This window comes from Hemicordylus capensis, chromosome 2, assembly GCF_027244095.1.
Source record: "Hemicordylus capensis ecotype Gifberg chromosome 2, rHemCap1.1.pri, whole genome shotgun sequence".
Lineage (NCBI taxonomy): Eukaryota > Metazoa > Chordata > Lepidosauria > Squamata > Cordylidae > Hemicordylus > Hemicordylus capensis.
Window position 1 is genome coordinate 73,997,254 of NC_069658.1, and position 25,391 is coordinate 74,022,644.

The 25,391-nt window shown below is 40.5% G+C and overlaps 2 protein-coding genes across 9 annotated transcripts in view; one reads left to right on the forward strand and one right to left on the reverse strand.

The window, feature by feature from the left end:
* TMEM232 (transmembrane protein 232) overlaps positions 1-204 on the reverse strand; it is a 262,748-nt gene extending 262,544 nt beyond the window's left edge. For 6 of the 7 annotated variants that reach the window (XM_053292117.1, XM_053292123.1, XM_053292124.1 and 3 more), the window contains exon 1: positions 2-203. The gene's annotated coding sequence lies outside the window, so the exon portion shown is untranslated. Of the gene's footprint in view, position 1 lies in introns of all 7 variants that reach the window. The other variant, XM_053292125.1, reaches the window with a different exon arrangement.
* Positions 89-25,139, forward strand: SLC25A46 (solute carrier family 25 member 46). Of its 2 annotated transcripts, none has more exons than XM_053292128.1 (8): positions 89-327; positions 8,206-8,248; positions 9,902-9,959; positions 10,334-10,411; positions 11,306-11,406; positions 16,553-16,609; positions 18,123-18,180; positions 22,766-25,139. In XM_053292128.1, the coding sequence occupies exons 1-8, from the start codon at positions 291-293 to the stop codon at positions 23,342-23,344; spliced, it is 1,011 nt and encodes a 336-aa protein (XP_053148103.1). In that variant the 5' UTR covers positions 89-290; the 3' UTR covers positions 23,345-25,139. The 2 variants fall into 2 exon arrangements, with proteins under 2 accessions (XP_053148103.1, XP_053148102.1); XM_053292127.1 differs by lacking the exon at positions 89-327 and adding an exon at positions 5,755-6,119.
* The last annotated feature ends 252 nt before the right edge of the window (positions 25,140-25,391 follow it).

The window sequence follows — 25,391 nt, forward strand, 5'->3', positions numbered from 1 at the left end:
CCTGTTAGACGGCGTGCGTGTTGGAGGGAGGTAAAGAGGGGGGCCCGGCGCTGCTCTCAGCGCAATGCCCTTGGTGGTGTTAAAGTGCTGCTGGGGCGGTTGCTATGGACGCAGCTAGGCCAGGACTTCACGGAGAGCGCGGGCGGGGGGTGGCGCTTGCGGGCTGACGGAGGAGACAACGTGCTTTATGCCGGCCTCCGGTCGACGACCACCTCCTCTTATATTATGTGAGCAGCGGGATGGGATAGGCAACGTGGCAAGAGAATAAGGAAGGGGGACCTGAATGGATAATGGATAACGAAAGTGAGAGAGAGGACCATCCACCAAGTGAGTGTGGCACTTTCAAGGTCTTTTCACCCGCCTCGCACCCTTTAGGGCCCTTAAAGGCCCTCGCACCCTTTAGCCTGTTTTGGCAGTGGCCAGACCTCTACTACTACTATGAATGTTTATATTCCGCTCTTCAACCGAAGTTCACAAAGCGGTATACATAGAAAAATGAATAATACATAGACAAAATAGTCCCCTGTCTCCAAAAGGGCTCGCAATCTAGAAAGAAACATCAAGCAGATGCCAGCAACAGCCACTGGAGGGATGCTGTGCTGGGGTTGGATAGGGCCAGTTGATCTCCCCTTGTTAAATATAAGAGAATCACCACTTTAAAAGGTGGCTCTAAAGCCACCTAATGGCACAGCGGGGAAGTAACTTGCCTAGGGAGCAAGAGTTTGCTAGTTCAAATCTCCACTGGTATGTTTCCCAGACACCTATATCAGGCAGCAGCGATGTAGGAAGATGCTGAAAGGCATCATCTCATACTGCACGGGAGATGGCAATGGTAAACCCCTCCTGTATTCTACCAAAGAAAACCACATCAACAGCGACTCACGGCACTACTTTACTTTACTTTGCTCAGTTAGTAGAGGTCCTCCTTCATCACAACGTTGCTAGTTCCTCCCCACCTCTTGATGTATGTAGTACTTTCTTTAGACCAGGAATTCCCAAGCTTGAATCCTTAATTGTTGGACCACAGGCCCCATCACCCCCAGCCCCAATGGGTAGGAGTTGTAGTTCAACAACAGCTGGCGATGCAAGGTTGGGAGCCTGTGCTTTAGGAAGTCCCCCTCACCTAAGGAGCACTGGGAACTAGAGGCCATTCTAGTTGAATTGAAACAGAACCTCTTAAACACACATTTTTACAAGGATCCTCCCCAAAATCACAGATCTCATTCATATACAGTACATACGGTAGTCACATCATGATATTAAAAAATTATAGACATTGTGCTTTCTAGCACCATCCTGCTGCAAAAACATGAATCCAAAGCACGGATCTTCATGGATTCTCTGGATTTTTAATGCATTACTTCCAGATCCACAATCAGATATCGTTCATAGGTATCTATGGTACAAGAACATCAATTCAAGGCATGGAACCTTGCAGTTTTTACATTTAGTCACTCCTGATCCACCATTGTTTCCTGCCTTTTCAATATCTTCATTGTCATATGTCAGTTTCTGTTCCTTTGGAGTGGAGAGAGAGGTATAATTACTGATTTACTCTATTTTTTCATCTTAGACAGTGAAATAGTGCTATCTATTATTTAAAATGAGCAAAAGAAGAAATCAGTAACTAGTCTTCATTGTGCATGCATACACGTGCACATGTGCACACACACCTACAGAACATTACACAATGTTCTAGATGCAACATTTTTACAACATTATGTAGGCATGGATGTGAGCTATATTTACATGATAGATTTGGAATGTCTTTCTGCAGAAATCAAAACATTCCATGAATATCTCCATCTCAATTAGATTTCTTCACAATGATGATGCCGCATATATTGAATCCATGATCTTTGCAATACTGTACAATCTTACATGCCCTGGCTGCACTGATGTCAGTAGTTATTACATAGTGGTCTTGATTTATCCCCATGTAAAAAATTGTGCAGATCCATGCCTAAGGTATTATTTTGCACAAAAATAATACCACAAATCCTGGTACCACAAAATGGTGATATTTGATTTTTGCAATGAAATTTGCAGGGAAAGGATGTAGACTGTGCTTGGACTCTGTAAATATCAGGGAACCTGTAAAAATGATGGTGCTCCAAAAGGATCCACAATCCAAAAAAGGGTTTCTTCAATGTGGCAATGCTATAAAACTGCTTGCTTATGATATTTATGGTTCCTTTTGTGTATATGTTCATGAGATGTGATCAGATAGGAGTCTGCAGTGACTGCATGTAAAAATAATGAAGTTCAAATATTTCAATGCCTAGAATTTATGTTTCTATGCCATAGTGGTACCATGAGTAGCTGGAGCCATATCTTTCATAATGTACTCTGTGCTGATGGCTGTGAACTGTGATTAGGTGCAGTCAGTGACATGAGTATGATCTATGATTTCACAATAGATTTGAGGTGATGTATTGTATACAAATACTTGGAGGATGAGGAGCAAGGTCTTGTACCCATATTTTTGCACCATGGCAGCACCTGAAATGAGTGGATCCATGCTTTTTACTGGTCATTTGGTAGAAAAGAATAAGTGTATTATTTAATGGTTTGGGGAGGTCTCCATGTAAAAATCCAGAAGATCCATAGATGCATGGTTTTATATCATGCTGACACTGGGAAGTACCAAATTTTGGGGTGGGGCACAGTCTGTGGGCACAAATGTAATATCTAATTTGTTGTTTTAGGAAGAACTTCATATTGTATTTGAGAAGATCCATATATAAAATCCATGCCTTGGTTCCATATTTTTGCAGCATGACAATGCCAGAAGTACCAGATCCATGATTTGTATAACGCAGTCTCTAGATATGGATGAAATCCCTGATTTGATAGTGGGTTGGGGAGGGAGGGGCTATGTAAAAATCTAAAAGATTCATGAGACTCTGATATTTGGATCCATATTTTGTGTCATGGTGGCACCAAGAAACACCAGAAATGTGGTTTCTCTAGTACAATCTGTGGACATAGATGTGACTCGTGATTTCACATAAAATATATGGGATCCGTGTCAATCTGACCTTTTCCCTTACTGATGCATTGCATTTATGGGGCAAAAGTGAAACACCTATCAGAGCGACCAACTGTTAACCAGAAAGGTTTGTAGAAATATATGGAGTGTGAAAAATTCTACAAAACCTTCTGATTAACAGTTGGTCACTTTGATTAAAGGAGAACAGGAGTGCTGCTTTAGTTAAGGTGAGCAGCAAAGAAGAAAAAAGTTCCACCATTATAAGCCTCAAAATTCTATTACTTATAAATATATCTGTTGAGGTAGTAAACTTGAAACCTGGCGTGCATGGTCTACCTAATGAGGTCTACAAATGTGCATAATTTCATTGAGGTCTGACAAAAATTGCCACAACTGCAGCAAGTTAAAGAGTGCTAAAATTTGATACTTTGGCTCTTTTTGTTTCCAATTTTTCTTCAGGAATATAATATATTTCTTTCAAATTTTTTATGAACATGACAGATATAATCTGTTCAGGCTTGTCTAGGAAGGCAATCCTTTATGGGTTTATGAAGTTTAAACTGGAGCAGCAACTGGTTCACAAGTTATTAAGGTTTTCCTGCCCCATTAAAGCCTATGGCTACCAAGTGCTGGTGAAGTTATGCCGAGTGTGACTGTTTTGATAACGAATGCCGATACATTTTGCCAGTACCTCTGAAGGTGGCTGGGGAAGATGGGAGTTGTAGTCCAATATCTGGCAACCCAAGTTTGAAAATCTCTGTAGTAAGGCTCGGATGCTTCATAAGACAGTACAATATCAAGACAACACGGGGCATCTTTGCTAGTGCCAGGCCCATCTGGATATGGGTCTCAAAGATGAAGGAAAAGTGTAGGTGCATGGAGGGCAAGCTGGAAGTGAGCACAATTTGTGACTGCATGACATCATTATTGATCATGTGGCACATCTGTTAAGGCAGGGATTCTCAAACTTGGGTCCTCAGGTGTTATTGGACTTCAACTCCCATAATCCCCAGCCTCAGTGGCCTTTGGTTGGGGATTATGGAAGTCCAATAACACCTGAGGACCCAAGTTTGAGAATCACTGTGTTAAGGCTTTCCTGGCTTTCTGGAGCTTGAGCTAGATTGAGATATCCTTAACTCTGGTTTTAAACTGGCAGGTTTTTTTATACATATGTATACATTTGTGCAGCATAAAGGAAATGCATCAATGAGGAAAAGGTAAAAGTCAGATCTGCATGAATCCTCATGATCTGTGTGGAGAGATGTCATGGATTTTGAAAATCAGTTAGTGTGTGCAGTGTGACCTATTTTAACATTCATCTGTGCAGTGTGACCTATTTGAACATGTGATTTCATTACAAATATGGAGCCCCCCTCGTGACTTTGTCCACAGGGGCATTCTTTAAGATTTCTTGCCAGATGCTACCTGCATAAAATCAACATGCTCCTGCATATAATTCTACTGTATTCAGGGGCACCATTAGGCACAGAGCTGGGGGCCCAGGTCTATGTATCCATTTTCCTAGAGGGCCCCATGATGTTCCTCAAGGAAAAAGAGGGCTCCTCTTATATTTCCAGAATGACTTGGCATACAATTATGAAATTTGGCACAGATGTAGGACAAGTTATCAAGACCCTGGGTATTGATTTTGGTCAATCTGTTGATTTTTAAAGATTTTTTGAATTTAAAAAACAAAAAAAGTTCTATAAGTGGCTTGTTTCATTGCAGAAAATTACAAAAACCTGGAACTGAAGCCCCCTCGGACCATCATTCCACCCGCATGTGGAGGAATCTATTAATTGCCTTCATAAAAGTTGGTAAACACCAAGCCCCTAACCATTATTCCTCCCCTATGGGAAGGATTCTGCCCTTTGCCTTCATTAAAAAGTGCCCCCATTTGCCCCACCCTTTACATTTTCAGAATTGCTAGAATAGTTCTGAAATTGGGCGCACAGGTAGCCCAAGATAGCAGGACTGTGTGTATTTTTATTTCAAGGAAATCGGCAATCTTGTAATTTTTAATGATTTTTTAATGATTATTTCCTACTACAGTAAAGCTGCAAGAAAATTATCTCTATGGATAATTATCTCTGTAGGGTACTTCATACGTAGTGAAAGTGGAACTAACTGCTACATGATTACATCTGAATAAACAAACAAGTTTTTGTTTTTATTTTATTTTACAAATGCTCTGTGTTCAGGTTGGTTTGTGATCCAAAAGGTCTGCATGAGATCTGTGAAGCAAGGGGCACGTATTGTGGTTTATTTTCCTTATGAATGCATTATATGTCCAAGTTGGTTTTTGTGTTTGGGCTGTGGAAAACTGTTGGTTAGTTTGTCAAAAAAAAAACTGTTCATTGGGTCTTGCATAGTTTATTTTATTTTATTCATTCATTCATTCATTCATTCATTTACTGGCAAATGCACTCTGGCCCCAAAAATGCACTCAGACCTAGACCTGTGGGCTTGTGAAATCACTGAAATATGCATAATATATGGTGAAGATGCATATGGGGGGGGGGCCTACGCTCATGTGGTCCAGGGTCCAAAATTAACTAGATATAGCAGGGCCATATCCCTAATCTAAGCGCAGGCATGTGAGATGTGGAAAGCGGAGAAGACACGACCCGCAAACTCCAACCACTTAGCTTTCCTCTTTAAGATCACAGCCTGACAGACAAGTTGCGCCCCTTTCGCTGTTTCTAGCGAACCTCCCGCTTGGAGACGTCGAGCCCGTGTCACATGACTCGTGGTGGCGACTGCTGGGCTTCAGGATGAAGGGGTTTGTTTCCGGTTTGCACTGGGAAGTGAAGGCTGAGAGCGGCGCGGTGGAGGTGGGTCTTCATAGTCATTCGTTGGTGGTTCCTGGGTCTGTTTTCCTCGCTCTGCCCGATGCATCCGCGACGCCCTGAGGGCTTCGACGGCCTGGGCTACCGGGGCGGCCGAGAGGAGCTGGGGGGCTTCACGGCCAAGGCAGACCTAGGCCATTGGGTCAGCACCCCGCCTGACATCCCTGGCAGCCGCAACCTGCACTGGGGAGAGAAGACCCCACAATTCGTCGCCGGGACTCCGCTGGGAGTAGCCGGGCTCAGTGAGGACCCCTATCCCGCTGGCGGCGCCAGCTCCGGTACGTAAAGGAAGGAGGGAGCGCCCAGCAGAGGTTAGGCAGGCCGGGTCAATGGCAGAAGGCAGCTAGCAGAAAGTGCCTGGAGTTGGAGAGCTGTCAGCGGGTCGCAGACGTCCCAGCACCCCCCGTGTGGCCTTGATCACGCACTATCCGGGCTTCCCCTGCTAGGTTTGCCGCCGATTTCCTATCCGTCCTTCCTACCTGTACAATATTGCAAATGTAAAGGCCCCAATTTGGTTGGATGTGAAACTTGTACCCCTCTTCCACGATGAAGTTCAGCTTCATAGCTGAACTTCATATCCACTCACGACAATAACAGCAATATACAAATAGCATTTCAGTCAGGACAACACAACACGCTCTCTTACCCAGGATGTTGTCACTTTTGTTGACATGTTGCAACTATATTGGCATGTTGAAGTTCTCTTATGCTGGACACTTTTTTTCGGACTCCTGCCCATGCACATCTCTCATGGGATGTTGGGTGTTTGGATTGAGTAATGGGCTGTGTTCAGGCTGCTGAAGAGTACAAATGAGGTACTCCCTAACATGTTGGAAACTCAGGCACACTCAAGATAAATGTGGACTTTTATAAATTCCATATCCTCTATCCCTCTACCGTCCAATTCATATTAAGTGTGAGGTTATTAGTATAGTCAATATCACTTCCTGAATAAGTGTTCTTAGCTCCTCTTTGTTGCCTCATTGTTGCCTTGTACCAGCTTTTGTGGGGAAATCTCTCTAGAAGCATCTTGAATCTGAAATGACATACACATTTTATTGGTAGTTGGGTACTTCTACACTGTAAGGATGAGGTTACTTCAGAAAACAAGAAAACTTTAGCAATCTAGTGTAATATCTTTGAGAAAGCAGGACTACCATTTTTAGCTGCTTTCACTCTTTATTATCATACTGAACTCTAAAACAATTCAATGAGACTGTTTCTCTCTGGGAAGCACAGCCTGCATTAGGCTGCCTGTGAGAACCGCCGGGATCAGACCCAAGCCCGGTGGGGCAGCACCACCTAGTCCAGTGTTTTAACCTGGCTTTTAGCCAGGGTTAAAGGCACAAGCATGCCCTTAACCCCAGCTCCAGGGTCGTGTGTTCGCTCGGGCTGCATTCAGCCTGAGCAGGCACAGAGATGGGTGCCTAGAGTGCCTGTCACCTGGGGAAGTCTCCCAATGGACCACACACATCGTGCAATGCATTGTGGGATATCCGGAGACTAGGATCGCAGTCCGTGCTCCCAGCAACATTCAGTCACTCATCTGGGGAGAAGGTTAGTTGGCCCAGTCTCCAACCCCCACCCACCTATGCAGTTGTGTGAATAGGCCCACTGTATAGGTCCTCATCAGTTTTGATTGCTAGCTCATGAAAGAAAACTACCAAACTTCATAAGTTCATATGTTACTGCCTGAGTAGATTATTATTTACTGTATTTGTAATGCACTGTTCTATAAAATAATAATTTAAGTGGCTAACAAAAAGAATGCATTGGATTACAACAATCTTTAAAACTACCAAAAATGTCTTAGTTTTTGTATTAGATCAAGATCATTCTACTTCAGTGTTCTGTTTTGAGCAGCTAGCCAAGTGCTTCTGGAAGCAAGGCATCATGGTGATATCTCTCCTTTGAGGTTTTCCTATGGTGCTGATATTAATCACATTCACATTTGTATCCCATTCTTCCTCCAGGTAGGAGGATAAATGGGAGTGGGTTAGAAAGTGACCGACCTAGGGCCACTCAATAAGTTTCATTGCTCAGTTATGTTATTAGGAAAATGTTTGCCTTTTATCACAAACTTGGATTAAATATCAAGTATCAGGTTAAGACAATTACATATTTGGAAGTCTTGTGCTTGTGCATGCTATTTACCAAATTAATGCAAATTCTAGGGAAGACAACTTGCACTAATATTGTGCACATTATTAATTATTTATAATTATAATGTGCTATTAATATTTAATAAGATAAGTATATCTTATTAAAGTAAGCAGTTAGCAAAATCAGTTGTATTAGTACATGCTGCTCTTTTTGCTGTTTGGTTTTAAGGAAAACATTAACGTTTGTCTGTCTGTCTTGCAGAACAATTGAATAGATTTGCTGGTTTTGGCATTGGCCTGGCAAGGTAAGATCTCTATTCCATATAGAAATCATTCATTGATAAAGTTGTTTTTGCAAGTTGTAATACTACTTCCAAAATCCATGTTGCCATGTGTGTTATATAGGCATATTTAATAATAATCTTTAAATGTTGCTATACAAGCAGAGTGCTAGAGTGTAAATGTTGCTATGTAAAGCTTAAGCAGAGTGCTGGAGTTTAGAAGTCCTCCTTTGTGAAAGTAGGTTAGCAGTGTTGTACTACTAGTAGACATATGCAATCCTAATTAGATTTAGAATTGTGAACAATATGCGTATGCAAACATAAGCAGCATAGTGTCTTTGAAGCACAGCTAATAGAAAGTTCTAGTTCATTTATTTGAAACCATAGGACTCTATCACAGATGCCTCTGGGGTACCTCTCATTATATGGAGGTTGTTGACAAATTGAGAGAGAAACCTTTACAGCTGAGTTTTGCCACTGTTATGTCTGGTTAGCTCCTGTCATCTTATCTCATGGCTGTCATGTGACTAGCCAGACATGGTCCCCATATGGGACCACTTTGGGGAGATAGTGTGAAATATTTTTCTTCCACTTTGAATGCCTGATTTAGGTAGGCCACCCTAGCAATGATGTCGGAGTGGCTTCTCCTGTGTCGGGTGGAGTTGCACGCTCTCCTTGAAAGAGCAGCTGTGTAGTATGGGAGCACTTCTTGGCCTTATGCTGCATGATCCTGAGATAGCAGCAGTGGAGAGGAATGTCTTTATGAGCTTTGCTTAATGAATTAATGGCCCTTGCTCTTGGATAATGATTTGACTGTCATCATCCAAGCCTTGGTCGCTTCCTGTTTAGATTATTGCAATGCATTATGTGAGGATACGCTTGAAAACTTAGTGAAAGCTGCAACCAGTTAAGAATTCTATAACAAAGAGAGTAAGTCATGAAAGAAAATACTGGCTCAGCTGTGTTGGCTGCCTACTTGTTTCCAGGCCTAATTCCATTTGTTGATGATTACTTTGACAGCCCTGAACAAACATAGCATGCAACATCTTATCCCATATGTTCTTCCACTCTCTGTAATCCGGAGGAGTGGTCTTTCCTGTGTTTTTTCTCTCAAATAAAATTGATAAGGATCATGAGTAAAGTTTTCTTCAGTGTTGCTCCCACACTATAGAATTTTTTTGCCAAGAGAAGCCCATTGGGCCCTTTCTGGTTCCTTCCCACCAACTATAAAGGCATTTTTATTTCAAAAAGTTTTTGACAATGTTATGTAGAGTTGTATTGCCCTATTCTTCTATTTCATTTCTCCTTTTGCTCCTGTTGGGTATGCTGTTGCCCTTAGTATTTGCTCACCACCACCACCAATTTATTCCATTTTGTTATAATTTTTTAATGTCTCTGGCTATTATTTTAAATGAGGATTTATGCTTTTGTTGAAGCAATTATCATTTTGTTTCTGTTACGTGGGATTTTGTACATCTATCGTAAGTTGATTTGGTTACTATAGGGTAGGCAAGTGAAATGTTATTGATGGTACAATTTACAGAGAACACATTGAGTAGTTTCAGTCGTTCTGTAAAGCTTATATTTTTAGTTCTCAATAATGTATAAGTTAGTTATAACAGATAGGTCTAGAGTTGATTAGAAAATTTTACTATTTAAATAATTGTTTTTCAAAAGTTTGTTTACAGAAAATGTGCTGGCTCATCCTTGCATTGTTCTGCGTCGACAGTGCCAGGTAAAAGGTTTGAATTATTGTCTCAAATTTGTCTGTCTACCTCATGTAGTACTGAACTTTAATAACACTGAGCAGCATCAAGACTAGTTAGTCGTGACTAAGCACCATTAGTGGTGATTAAGTTTAGTTCCATTAGTTTCAGTGGGACTTAGTCTGAATCTTGCTTGCTGAAAATACTGGGTTGGATTGACCAGACACTTGCTTCAAGTTGTAGTTAAATGTGGCATTTGGCTAGTACGTCAGCATTAAGTGCGTCTGGATCATCCAGTATGTCTTCAGAGTAATGGTCAAGCTAGTCTTGGCCAACTGTGGTGTAAACTGTGATTGATGGATGTGCAGCTATCGGTTTTTATAAATGACTGTATTATTTACAGGTTAATTATCATGCCAGGAACTATCATCTCACTCCATTTACAATCATCAATCTTATGTATAGCATCAATAAGGCCCAGGTTAGTATTTGTTATCAATATTTATTTTGCTTACATAAAATGTATGCGTGTTTTTAGAAAGAATAAAATACTAGTTATGCACTGCTTTGACAAATTGAACTATTTCATATACTTTACTAATATAAAAGCATTGCAGATCATAGAACTATACATAGAACTCATAACCCTCAAGCATATACTTTGTAAAAAGATATGGAAATGTCTAATAAAGCAGTTTTCAGAATGTGTCCTTTAGATTGCTGATTAGCAAGTATGCCAGTCAGGGTCAAATAAGCCAGCATGTATCTTTTTATTGACTATATTGGAAACTGAATGTTGCAATAGGTGTCAGACAGGATTTGATGTGACCGTGACAACAACCACAACAAGGTACATGCATCTGGTTGACTTCAGAGTTGCACAAGCAGAAACATGGCTCCACTTAAAGAAGCAACCTCTCTCCTATCCCCCCCCCCCCAGCAATTCCCTGTGCCATCTCCCAGCCCCACCCAGAGGGTTCTGCGACCCTGCGGAGAGGCTTTGCAGGCAACGTGGGTTGCTATGGAGAGGGATAGCAAAGTCCCATTGTACAACCAAACTTCTGTTTGTTCAACTCTGGATAGCACCCCTAGTCAGCTTGAAGATTGATTATTTAAGAACTGAAGAAAATAGCCTCAGACTAGGAAACCTGGGAGATGTTACCTAAGTGGATTTTATTCAGCCTGTGTAATATTTTGAATCTCACTCTTTCTAGTCAAAAGCTAGACAGATTGTCACTAACGATATGGAGGAAGGAGGATTACTTTTTCAAAACCTTTGAAACTATCTGCTGGAGGTGAACTTTTTTTCTTTTTAAAGAGTCCTAAATATAATAACTGAAGCTAGTTAGATGTAACTGAGTTTCTTACATTACAGGGCCCCAGAGCTCTTTGGAAAGGAATGGGAAGCACTTTCATTGTTCAGGGCATAACCCTTGGATCAGAAGGCATCATTAGTGAATTCACACCCTTGCCAAGGTATTGTCGCTCTTTTTCTCCTTTTAAATGTTAAATATAAGCATATTAGTATCTCTTGGGTAGAATCATAAAAGTTGCATGCAATGTTAAAAAAAAAGCCCTCTTTGTGGACATTCTCTTGTATATGTTAAGTATTCTTTCTGCATCACAGTCACTAGCATTCTGACATCTTATGTTTGTTTTGCATTTGAGTATGCTCTGTGATAAGTGTATGATTTCTCAAATGACATCACTGGAGAGTGTGAAAATGTGATAACCTTTTTTATACAAGGCTCAATATACCTACCAGCTAAATGGATGTTAACTGTGTAAGTTTCAGTTATCTATGCTTCTTCTTTTTTTATATAACTCCTTTTAGTAAGTAGTTAGTGGTTTTGTCCACTACCAACCTTCTGTTATAATTCTTATGGTGTTAAAGGTGCAATTGTGTCACTTTTTAGCCAACTTTCCAGTAGGCTTATGAGATCACCCCGCATTCTGTCCGTCTGTCTGTGTATTTGTCCCCCTGCTGTCAACTTTGCAATGCCTGGACCAATATGAACCAAATTAGGTACAATTGTAGGGACTCCTCAATGGTGTAGTTTGTTATGATGTCATCTACCCCAGTCCAAGATGGTAGATACATGAATGTTTGAGGCACAAGTGACTTAACTTGTGAACTGCCTAACCAATTTGAACCAAATTTGATACAGCTGTAGGGACATATAGAGATGCCTCAATAGCATAGTTTGTAATGATATCATTCACCCTGATCCAAGATGGTGGACGCATGAAAGTTTGAGGTGCAAGTGGGCTAACTTGTGAACTGCCTGATTTGGACCAGATTTAGTCCAGTTGTAGGAATAGTGAAATGAAAGCAGGCAAATTAGTTCTTATTAGAACAAATTTTTATTCTTGCAAGTATCTAATGGCAAAAAAGAGCATAAACATTACCTATTCTAGCAGCACGTTAGTGAATTTTACAGACTGTCTGAAAATATCGTATGAGATTGTCTAGACTGTGCTTCCCACTGTGTTCTCTCTCCAGGCCTTGTCAAATTTTCTTTGGATATAAGCCTTACAGAGAACACATGATACATTGTGAAGGGGTAGGGTAAATGGGCTTCTTTTTATTCCCTTTACAAGTAACATACTTGGAACAGAAACACAGCTGTTTAGAATGAATAAATATTTCATTAAATAATAATATATCTGAAGATCCCAGTAGCAGTACTGTGGTTAAATTTCTAGGGGCCATTGCTCCCCGTACCTGGGAATTGTCAAGCCCTGTCTATTCCTAGATACCTAGAAACACACCTAGTCCAATGAGAGGTGAGCCATTTAAATAAACTGCCTGTTGTGCATAAATTGCCCCCACTTCTAACCACAAGGGGCTGCTACTGCCAAGGAAACCAACCCAGCAGCCCTACCCCGAAGACATCTGCAGCAGGCTGCTTGCCTACTGCCACCCTTGTAATACCCCATTCCTTTCCAACTCTCATGGAGGGGCATGAACACTACCCAAATACCCAATTTTCTCCTCCAGATGCTCATCTTTTTGATGGTGGAAAGAGGATTTTGGTGAGTGCTGCTGCATTCTTGAATTTCTGGATGAGAATATTCTCTTAAGAGAGCAGTCCTTGCAAACAGTGCCTGATGTGCAGACTAAGGAAACACTGGGGCAGCCAATATGCAGCACACCTTTGGGATGATTTTTGTCAATCTGCCTTTCTCTCTGCAGCCCTCTGAGGGGTGTACAACATGCAGAGGGATGCAGAGGGAGGGGGAGATCAAAGAAAACCATCCCTCATCCCAAAGGCATGCTGCATGTTGGCTGCAACAGCACTTTCCTAGCTTGGATTGTCAAGTCAGCCAGTAACTTGTCCTTAAACTGAAATACAACCTTCTTTCAACAAGAATGTGGCATCTTGGTATGTCAGTTTAATTGAAATTACAGAATAATTATAGGACTAGGCAATATCTGCAGTTACCGTGTGTGTGTGAGTGTGGTCCCTCTAATTTTTTTTCATCTCTGTGAGGAATGAGTTTTGTTCTGGATGGCAGTATCTAGGCACTGCACATGCACTCAGAGTGGGGCCTTCCTAATTCAACCTGAGCAGGATCTAAAATTAACTGAGTGGATATCAGAAAACTTGTGAGCGCAGGCATGTGCACACACCAACAGTGTGTGTTTATAGATAGATAGCAATCTAATGGTATTCATTGTCTAGGAGGAAACCAAGATAATAGTGTGCCATAAGCAAAAGGCAGAAGTGAATAAGGTATATAATGCCAGGCAAGGAATATGTTGAATAAGTCCAAAAGGTGCAAGCAGACCTTGTTGTAAAGGGGAATAAATCATCTACTTGGTCGTATTTTAGGTCTGACCAACATTCACTGAGTGATTATTGCAATTCTGGCATTAACAGAACTATATGGAGAAAAATTGCTAAGTTTGCTACTCCGTGCTATGTGTGACACCACAATTCTGTTTGAAGACTTTTTTCTAATTTAGCCTGCTAGTTTAAGAGTTTGCTTTGACAAGTTTTATGTCAAACCACAATATCGGCACCATATAGCCATAGCTGGTCGTGTCTTACTTTAAGGATGTGCAGGAATCATGATTTGACACATGATTCAGGACACAGCCCCGGTCGCTTTAAAATAGAGGAGAGCAGGTACAGAGTACCCTGTACAGTTACAGAGGATGAAAAATGATGAGCATATTGATATAGATGAAACAACTGAGTGTCTGAGAGCCTGCTCCGCCACCGCTTGCTGCCACTTCTTGAATTGCTCCTTCCAGCAATATTCATGTGCTGGTGGCACTCTCCCCCAACTAACCTTGAGTGATACTGGCATGCAGATGGCTTCCGCACATGCGCAGAAGCCATGTGTGCACCGGCATTGTGCTATATGGGCCGGGGATGTGTTCCAAATCACGTGTCAAATCGTGATTCATGCACATCCCTATCTTACTTAGGAATATCACTGGAATAATATTAAGATTCCCTGTACAGTTACAGAGGATGAAAAATGATGAGCATATTGATACAGATGAGAGAAACAACTGAGAGTCTGAACTGAGTTGGCATAATGTAGTGTAGCAGAGAGCCAATTTCTAAGACATTTTGTTAACTAGTCTATGCGTGTCTGAGAAATGTATGTATATTTATTATGAGATGTAATTGTAAAGATAGTAAATGAATCTTCAAATTGAGGATTAGACCTGTTCTTTAAGGCATGCTTTCTTGTGATATCTGTTGACGGTAAATACACCTCCATGCCTGTGATTCTGTACTGCTGAAGGTACAGATTAACTACTGGAATGTTCCCATGTTCCAGATAAAAACTGACCCTAAATAGCTTATACCATTGCTTTAGCAGATCCTCTACTGACTAGTGAGTGACTTATCCAATTAAGATGAGCAGTTTTAGTTGTTAGGTAGGTCAGAGCAAATTACTGTACATGTTCTTCGGGGTTCTTGAAAAGAAATTACAAGATGCTCAGTGTGTTGGCAAATAATGTTTTTAAAATCAGGGGGTGTTATTTTCTTTGGCTTGTATATTTAGAGATATGTCAGCCATCTTATCCACTTTACTACTGAATGGACTGTTGAAGTTTATACAGGAGACTATTATTTCAAAGAATGTAAAGCGTTTGAAAATTTAATTTTAGCTTTGTAAGAGAGGATCCTATACTTCAGTGCACATGATCTCAAGTAATAAAAGAGGCATTTGAAATATAAGCCTACTTTCAATAATTCTAAATTGGTAAAAAGATTCAGTGAAAGATCATTTATTGAAAAACTGAGAGAAAGCAATATAAGAAAATGCTTTTTGTGTGTCCCAGTTATTCTGATAGCCATATAAACACAGTTTTTAAAAGAGGAGATTGGTCAGTAGGCCTAAATGAATCCTAAGTAGGAAGTTGTGAAATGTTTAATGAGACAAAATTTCCTTTGCATTGGAGAGTAATGAATTACCCACTACAGAATTTTGTTCAAACCATTTTCTTCCTTGTCCTTGCACCCCAGTCTTTCTTGTGTTGCCCAAAGAGTTCTGAGGAACTACGAATCTATTACTTTACTTAAGGCTGCAGGCTACAACCTAAAATCAATAAAACCTTGGCATTCAAAACAACTTGGAGATCAATATCATGTGGGAAGAGAACTTGGTTTTTCATTATAATACATAGTGGCAAACATCCAGCACAACTAGGTAGGAATTTCTATCACACAACAGAGGGCTGCCATTTTCGACAGTTCTCCCCTTTCCTCTGTAGACTTATGAAAATATGTCCCTGAGTGTTCCCAAGCCCTCAGGGACACATTTTTGGGGAGGCACAGAGGACTGCAGAGAGAAGCGGGGCAATCACTAAAGTTATATTTGCACGCACCCTATGCAACATTTGGGCCAGCACACTGAATGTCGGCCAGTAAACTTTGTCGTCTACTACTACTACTACTACTACTACTACTACTACTACTATTATTATTATTATTATTATTTACACAGTCAGACAGGTGTTATTGACTGGTTTGTTTTATCCAGACATCGAGTCCTTCCCAAGGACCTGGGATGGCTGAATTTTTATTATCAATGTTCTTGCTGTTATTATTGTAGATATCGTCGCAGAATATAGACTGTTCCCAGTAAAGTTGCTTTTTGTAATTGGCTGATGATGATTTCTGTGGCCCCTATGGTGTTGAGGTGCTCTTCAAGTTGTTGTTGTTGTTGTTATGTTATTTGTTAGCTGCCCCATAACAAATTGTTCTCTGGGTAGCTCACAACACAGCATTAAAACATTGAGTAAAAACACATGAAATCGCAATGCATAAAAAAATATATAACAAAGTTCTAAATCACTGTTACCTGTAAAGTTGCTCAGACAGGTTGTTCACGGTTCATCTTCATGACAGGCAATATTTAAAATATGCAGTGGCATTCCATGTGTGATATATTTCCTGACATCGGAAATATTTGGGGTTTGACATGACAGCTCTGCATGACCTCTCCTTGTCATGTAGAGCTTTGTTTGCACTTGTGTCCTTGCAAGTCTACTGTAGGTTATGTGTAGTATAAGTGTAAAGTAGTAACTATTGCATATACCTGGAGTTTCTGCTAGAGAAAGTTAATAGGCACTTATTGCTTTGACTTTTTTCAGAGAACTTTCATATAAATGGAATCTCAAACAAATAGGAGGACATCTCTTGCTGAAAGGGTAGGTACAGCCAGTGAACTTCTATGCTTTTTAATTACCTGAAGATGTTTTGTCATTATTTTTTTTTAAATAACTGGAAGTTTCTAGCAACAAAAAAGTTAAACATAACCACCATGATTTTTTGTGTGGTGACAATAAGCCTTGAGCGTGCATACTCCCCCTTTGATCATGAGAGAAAAAGATTGGAAGTGACTGGTTTTTGTTTGTGACAAAGCACAATTCCCCATTAACACTGGAATATTAGAAACTGTGGTTTGTACAAACCATAATATCAAACCAGGACTTGCCAGAGTTCTTTCTTACTGCAACAAACCATAGTTTGTCTGAACCAGTTCAAAATAGTTTGCCTAATGGGAAACATAGCAGGAACTAGTGGTCCCTCCAGTTTTTTTCATCTCTGTGTGGAATTAGTTTTGTTATGGGCAGCAGTATCAAGGCACTGTGTGTGCACATGCTTTCAATGGAGCCTTCCTAATTCAACCTGAGCAGGATCTAAAATTAACTAAACAGACATCAGAAAACTTGTGAGCGTGCGCACACACCTTAGAGAGAACAGTGGCAGGAACTCTCCCCTCCCATTCCCCCCCCAACCTGTAGCATAAAATCATTCAGCTACTTTTTGGGGCAGTTTCAGGTCATTTTATCTGTATGTATAGAAATCTATCATGTGTTTCATGATAGACCAGGGAGAGGAGAGCTGGTCTTGTGGTAGCAAGCATGACTTGTCCCCTTAGCTAAGCAGGACCTGCCCTGGTTGCATTTGAATGGGAGACCACATGTGAGCACTGTAAGATATTCCCCCAACCAGGGGTGGAGCCGCTCTGGGAAGGGCAGAAGGTTTCAAGTTCCCTCCCTGGCTTCTCCAAGATAGGGCTGAGAGAGATTCTTGCCTGCAACCTTGGAGAAGCCACTGCCAGTCTGTGTAGACAATACTGAGCTAGATGGACCTCTGGTCTGACTCAGTATATGGCAGCTTCCTATGTTCCTATTTGCATCTTATTTGAGAACTGCATTTGAGTAAGCTACTGCATTCATATGCCACTTATACATCGATGTCCAGCTTTGGGGACTTTGGAATCAATTGCTCATTTCTGTAGAACTTGCACAAATGAATAAACCGAACTGTAATAACATATGTAGGCTACATTTTGGGAAAAATGTAGAATTTAATCTGCTTAATATGCATATTCAGTGTATTATACTGAGAGATCCGAGACAAGCCTGTCTTTATGCTACTTTTAGAAGTATTACCATAAGAATGTGGAACTTGTAAATTAATGTGGATGAATATTTTTGCTATTTTAGAGGATTTTAGCAGTTGAGGGCCCAAGAAGCACAATTCCACACCTAATCCAAAGCATTTAAATCTAAATCAGTACTGTATAGCCCAAATGGGGCTAAATTGGCTTAAATCAAAACTTCATTAGTAACTGCATTGTTTGCAATCTTCATTTGAAAATATAGCAGGTAACCAATGCCATTGCCAAAATATTAACTGTCCTCATTCTTCCAGGTTGACTTGTGTGATAGCAATGCCTTTTTATTCAGCAAGTCTGATTGAAACTGTGCAGGTAAGTGTTGAATTCGTTTGCATGAAGTCCTGGTCATTACTAGGGATGTGCACGAACCGGTTTGGAGGCCATGTTGGAGGCCTCCAAACTGGTTCGGGACCGGACCGGTCCGGCACTGAGGGGGGTCTACCTTTAAGGGCGGTGGGGTAGTACTTACCCCTCCCGCCGCTCTTCCCCCTCCAGCGCTGCATTTAAGAACGAAGTTTTGGGGGCGGCAGTGTTCCTCCCTGCCGCCCCTGCCCCTGTCCTTGCCCGGAATTCTGGTAAACACAAGCACGCATGCGCTCATCGTGGCGCGCATGCGCCTGTTGCTGCTGTGCGTGCGTGCCGCATACGTTACACGCAGCGTGCGTGTGACATATGTGGGGCACGGCGGCAACAGGCGTGCGCGCGCCGCGACAAGCACATGTGTGCTTGTGTTTACCAGAATTCCGGGCAACGACGGGCAGGGGCGGCAGGGAGGAATGCTGCCGCCCCCAAAACTTCGTTCTTAAATGCAGCGCCGGAGGGGGAAGAGCGGCGGGAGGGGTAAGTACTACCCCACCGCCCTTAAAGGTAGGCCCCCCTCAGTGCCGGACCGCGCCACGGCGGGTCCGTGCACACCACTAGTCATTACATAGAGAATTGGAGCTGAAAATACCCTACCATTGTCTTGTGTGAGCTTTTTGTATTCTGTGTTTATGTGCATTTTTCCTGGAAAAGGAGAGGTGGCACTGTTCCCAACTGTTAACGTAAGAACACAGTTATGAGTCTTATTGACCATTTTTACTACTCATTTTTGTGTAACATTTTACAGCAAAAAAAAAAAATTACTGCATGTGTCATGTCTCTCGAGAGTTGATTTCACTTAATTTCTTTATAAGGTCTTGTTTGAATCTAAAAATAATAGTGGCTTGCACATACATTTCCTTAAATATATTGGACTAAATTCCTTTAATAAGAGTAATTGGGTTTGCAAACACTTGGTGGCGCCCTTGACTCTTAAATATTTTTTCTTTTTGTTTAAAGTACAGTAGCCACCTAATGGTGCAGCGGGGAAATGATTTGACTAGCAAGCCAAAGGTTGCCAGTTTGAATCCCCACTGGTATGTTTCCCAGGCTATGGGAAATTCCTATATCGGGCAGCAGCGATATAGGAAGATGCTGAAAGGCATCATCTCCCACTGCACAGGAGATGGCAATAGTAAACCCCTCCTGTATTCTACCAAAGAAAACCCCGTGGCTCTGGTCGCCTGGAGTCGACGCTGACTCGATGTCACAGCTTTACTTTAGCTACAGACTAAAAAAGAGCAATATGTAACTGTCTTTATCCAAATGTACGTTCAGTCTTTTTTTTAGAGAAAATATTCTTGGTCCTGGATATATGTAGAGGAAATTACCCCTTGTCCTGGGTATACAAGTACTTGTGTTCAAAGTGTTCAATGAAGTTTTCTCTTGCATAAAAAATTCCCCCTTACAGGCTAGTTAGGTTACCCAGAGGACTTTTAAATGTGCATTTCAAATGTGTATATTTCAGCCTATTCATTTGTAATTGGATTTCCATTAAATACAGAGTAAAAGCAAAATGGGAATCAAATATGCCTTTTACTCAGCAGTACAAAACAGTTGTAGTATATGCTTGTGATCAGAAACATAGGAGAGAATCCAGAGAACTGCATCTTGCTCCACACACTCAAGAGAGCTTGTTTTCTAACAGGTCCTATGTTACATAGAAAACTACTTGTGAAACTCCCCTTAGTACAGTGGAGTGCTGTTTGAGAAATACAAGCCCAGCACCTCTTGAGATATACAGTGCTAATTGCGTAGTTCTTTGGATTGTGACCACGGTTTTTTTTAAATTAATACTGGCAAATCTGGACCTCTTTATACAGCATAATGTAGTTCAGAGATGACCACCTAATGTCCTTCAAGTCACATCCAGACACTTCTACTCCTCCCTGTGCCAGGGAAGATGGTGCTTATTATCTGGCAGATTCCCCCACGCCGCCTCAAGAAATGAAGGTTGTTCCAGAGGCCTCTGGGCCAATCTCTCCTTTCACATTCTTAATCCTAGGTGGCTGGATTCTCCATCCAACCCATTTCAGCACAGTGGTGTGGTGGGGTGGTCGTGTTCTGGACTCTGAACAGCTTGGCTGGAGAGAGTTGGACCTCCCATGATGTTAATTGTGAACTTATTTTTCTTTAAGATGGATCCCTGTCCCCAAAGGGCTCACAATCTAAAAAAAACAAAACAAGATAGACACCAGCAACAGTCACTAGAGGTACTGTGCTGGGGGTGGATAGGGCCAGTTACTCTCCCCCTGCTAAATAAAGAGAATCACCACATTAAAAGGTGCCTCTTTGCCTAGTTAGCAGGGGTTAACTGTTAAAATAGTGTTTTGTTTTTTTAAATCTTATGAGAACTGGTAAAGCCACCTAATCGCACAGCGGGAAATGACTTGGAGGAGAGGTGTATCATCAGCTACTAGTTAGAGGGCTATAGGCCACCTCCAGCCTCAAAGGCAGGATGCCTCTGAGTACCAGTTGCAGGGGAGTAACAGCAGAAGAAAGGGCATGTCCTCAACTCCTGCCCCTGTAGGCTTCCAGCGGCATCTGGTGGTCCACTTTGTGAAACAAGATGCTGAACTAGATGGGCCTTGGGCCTGATCCAGCAGGGCTATTCTTATATTCTTATGACTTACCTAGCAAGGATGAGGTTGCCAGTTTGAATCCCTGCTGGTACCTTTATCGGGCAGCAGCAATATAGGAAGATGCTGAAAGGCATCATCTCATACTGCGCAGGAAGAGGAATGGTAAATCCCTTCTACCAAAGACAACCACAGGGCTCTGTGGTTGCCAGGAGTCGACACTGACTTGATGACACACTTTACTTTTAGAGCAAACTGGTAGTGGTGGTAATACTGCCTCCCCCAAAAGAAATTGCCCAAACTTGAAAAATACAGTCTACAGACAAAATAATTGCAAAAAGGTTAATCTGTTTGTTTAAACAAATTCAGCCTCATCAGCTATTTTTAATGTCAGAATTATCTACATGTAAGCATAATTAAATTAGACCATAGTAGTGTCAGGTATAAACAGAAGCAAGAGTTTAAGTCAAATAAACCATCCCAAGTTAATCCAATCAACTTAGTCCAATTGCTCCCATCTTCATCATGTTAATATATGAACTTCAGTCCAACTAATCTTCAGTATGTATTCACAAAGAGTTGTTTTGAAATAAATAGTCCAGTAGAAGGAGTTAAAGTAATGTTCTAAATTGGTTTCAGGAAATCCTTTTCATTTTCAAGGCTATTGCTGGCAAAGGATGCTAGTAGGTGGAAGTAATCTTATTTCCTTCTGGAAAGAAAATATTAGCTTGAGGAAGAATTGCTTCTGCCCACTACTTCCATTTGCTATTTTGCAAAGATAGATCAGGGGAAAATTCCAGTAACCTGAATCAGAAAATATTCCAATGACTTTATCAATTGGAAATTGATGGCGTTTTTTGATTATATGTATTCCTTGGTTTTAATTTACATTCACCCTTTTTTTTTTTAACCCAGAGATGTGGTTCGTTCAAAATAGGGTATATCTTTACCTGCATTTATAACCTATGACAGGTTTTTATAGATGAATGATGGCTGAGATCAACACTAGAAAGTCCAGCTTCTTTCCAGTATTCCTTTCTGTACCAGTCTGTCCCCTTTTCATTGACATATAACTGAACTACACTGCTGCCCCCACACCAGACATGCAAAAGAGTAGTTACTGGGCAAATCAGAGTGCTCCATGAAAACATGGGTAAATGCCCTGGAGGTAAATAGAGTAATTGGTAGGTATTAAACATGAACAAAAGGTCAACCAGATGAATCGGTGGATGGTATTTGAGCTAACTTGCCATGCCTGCCTGGCCCCCAGCTGACAAGAAAAGTTCATGGACTATTACTCATTCAAGCAAACATGTTTTCCCTATAACTCACAAAAGAAAGCAGCATTATTCCATAAGTTCATAAGTTCATTCCTATGTGATTGTTGGCATTAAATTTGGATTTCCTTTAAAACCAGTTATTTTTCTAAAGATGAACTTCTCTAAAATTTCAGAAAAAATCAAATTTAAACTTTAAAACCCTGAATGAAAAAAAGAAAGACCAGATCTCTTCACTCTGGAAGATTACAAATTGAAGTTTGTATATTGTATAACCGTCAGTGATTAAAACTGGCTGAAATGCATTCAGTGGGGTTTTTTAAAAGGCACTAAGCCATGGGTTCTCAAACTTGGGTCCCCTAATGTTGGACTACAATTCGCATCTTCCCCAGCCACAATAGCCAAGTCAACATCTGGAGACCTAAGTTCAAAAACTAAGCTGATTGAATAAACTTGAGTCTGCTTGATTGACTTGAAAACTCTTCCTCCTAATTGCGCTTGGAGTTCTTTCTACTGACTTGATAGATGTATTTGAATTTAATTTTATGTTTGCATATGGTTTGCTATTTTAAGGATAGATGATTAAACTGAATTGGTCTAAATACTAGTTCAATCTTTTTGTAAAGACTGTAATCTCTCTGTTTGTTGCAAATACTGGGATTTTTTCTTCCCCTTTTGCAGAGTGAAATCATTCGGGATAATCCTGGAATTTTGGATTGCCTGAAAGAGGGCATAGGAAGAGCAATGGGCTTGGGAGTTCCCCATAGCAAACGGCTGCTCCCTCTTCTGGCATTGACCTTTCCAACAGTTCTACATGGAGTTCTTCATTATATCATCAGTTGCATTATCCAGAAGTTAGTCCTGCTCTTTCTAAAGAAAGAGAATTCCCCCAACCTTCCAGCAGAGAACTCCAGTTCTGTGCAAAGCATGTTGGATGCTTACTTTCCAGAACTTATTGCCAGCTTTGCTGCAAGCCTCTGTGCTGACGTCATGCTCTACCCACTGGAGACAGTTTTACACCGTCTTCATATTCAAGGGACACGCACCATCATTGACAATACAGACCTCGGATATGAAGTGCTCCCCATCAATTCTCAGTATGAAGGAATGAGAGACTGTATCAATACTATAAAGCGTGAAGAAGGAATATTTGGATTTTACAAAGGGTTTGGGGCTGTAGTTGTACAGTATACATTGCATGTGGCTTTATTGCAGCTCACTAAAATTGTTTATACCACATTACTTCAGAATGTTTCTTAGAAGCTAATGTATGTGGCTGCTTGAAGGTTCACACATTCAGAAGATAGATAAGTGAGTGAGACCTGAAAGGTTAGAATCTACAGTAATGGCTTTCTTCTCACCACATAGAATGTTCCCTTGTAAATAGTCACACATGTTCCCCTGTGTCCTTTGCACAATAACTGATCAGAGGCAAAAATAAATATGGAAAACTATACAAGGCTATTAAAATATTGAAATGTAAAGTATTAGAAAATATTTTCTAAATCTGTATGACTATGTGGATAGAAGTTGAATACAATCCTAGTGACGATTTCTCCATTTGAACTGAATGGTACCTGTGCAAAAGTAAGCCGTGCTCTTAGTCTTACTTTTCAGAGGTACTTGCTCTTAGGGTTGTGCCTTAATTTCTTTCTGTAGCTTGAAATGAATATTATTTTGACGCTCAGAAACCCATGTTCAATTTTGAGAAATCTGTTGAAAGTTCTTTTCATTTAATTGCTGTAAAAAAGGATTCCTTTTTAAAGGCATTGTTATGATCAAGAATGTTGTAAAATGCATTTCTAGACATAATTTCCTTCATTAGATATGTTACTTTGCAAGTATGAATGATTTCATGCCTTCGTGCAGAAAGGTGATGCCAGAAAGCTGAGTTGCTGTATCAGGTGTCTAAAAGAGAGATACTCTGCAGATGAATTTGCTCTACTTGGTTACTCAACAGGGTCTTAGCTAAAAATGCTCCCACAGTTCAATGAGTTTAAAGAGCTAAGTATCAAAAGTAGGGGGTTTCAGAAAAATGTCATAAGGAGTTAATGGTAGACTCATTGGACACAAATCTTATCACCCTAGGAATTCTTGTTAAGATTCACCCTAGGAATTCTTTTGAAATCTAAGGGGCTTTATTTCAAGTGAATCTGTTCTAAGTAAAATGTCAGCAATGTTGTATTGATTTGTACATATGTACAACAATCATGGCCCTTAATAGCTCATTTTTCAAATTTCCTTCGTAGTATAAAGAGACTTGCAGGTCTTTCACATTGTTGATTTTTCCCCCTCCTAAAATTAAAGATCCACTGAAAGATACTTGTCTGAATTCATTAGTTTCTCTTCTTAGTATATTGCCTCCACTTGTGATTTTAGCTATTTATATCCTTGCATAACCTTTTCTGGAATAGGTGGTTGTACAGCAGAGCTCTGTTGTCCATCAACTTAACACTGAACTTCATTTTCCTAAAAAGCCAACATCTGGCTTGGTAAAAACTAATTCTAATAATTAAGCGTCTTATTTTGCTTCTGTGCCCAGGCTTGATCTAATGGAAGTGTTTAGAAAGATGTGTGTTTACAATGCTCTAGCATGCTAAAAAAAATTAAATTTTCTGCCTTTCATGAATTAATGTGTATTGTAAAAGATATCTCTGTGAATCTAGTAAATTAATGTGCAAGTTCAGATTTGATGTATAAATGTGTTTTGGGACAGCTGTTACAAATATATTGAACTGGTTTAACGCAAATGGATTAAGAAACAGTTGCTTTGCTTAGTGTCACAAGTTTTCTGTGGGTGCTCTAAGGCTCTACAGGTATTTGGAATGAGGGTACAAGAGAACTTTAGCTTTTATCTGGACAGTTGCAACAAGGGGAAATAAAGCAGACATTGCTAACAAATTAAAAGGAAAAGATTTAGGACAAAGCTGAGCTTTTTAATGTATGTTGTAATGTGATATATTTTTTTATAATTATTTAAAAAATATTCTTGCAGTAAAAATTCCTTTTAAAGGGATGGTGTGCTTTGTGAAATGTAAATAAAACTTGAAACATATTGAAATGTGGTAAACCCTGGGTTCCTCCAGCATAAGGAATATGGTGAAGGATGTCTAGCATCACAGGAGGGGTAGTTTTACTGATGATGAAGTAGTCGTCTGAGGGCCAGTTCACATTTTATGAAACTTAGTTACTGTCTATATTTGAGAGGTAGCCAGAGTATAATTTGTAAGAAATGAAAAACTTACATCTATTTCCAAAAGAGTTGGCAATGTTATAACTGGAGCATCTGGAGGTGGAAGGGAGGTAC

Excerpts from the sequence above, each read along its gene's own strand:
- SLC25A46 (XM_053292127.1), top strand. The coding sequence starts at position 5,885 with ATGCATCCGCGACGCCCTGAGGGCTTCGACGGCCTGGGCTACCGGGGC. Across the intron at positions 10,412-11,305 it reads ATAGCATCAATAAGGCCCAG|GGCCCCAGAGCTCTTTGGAA; the intron begins GTTAGTATTTGT and ends CTTACATTACAG. Across the intron at positions 18,181-22,765 it reads GTCTGATTGAAACTGTGCAG|AGTGAAATCATTCGGGATAA; the intron begins GTAAGTGTTGAA and ends CCCCTTTTGCAG.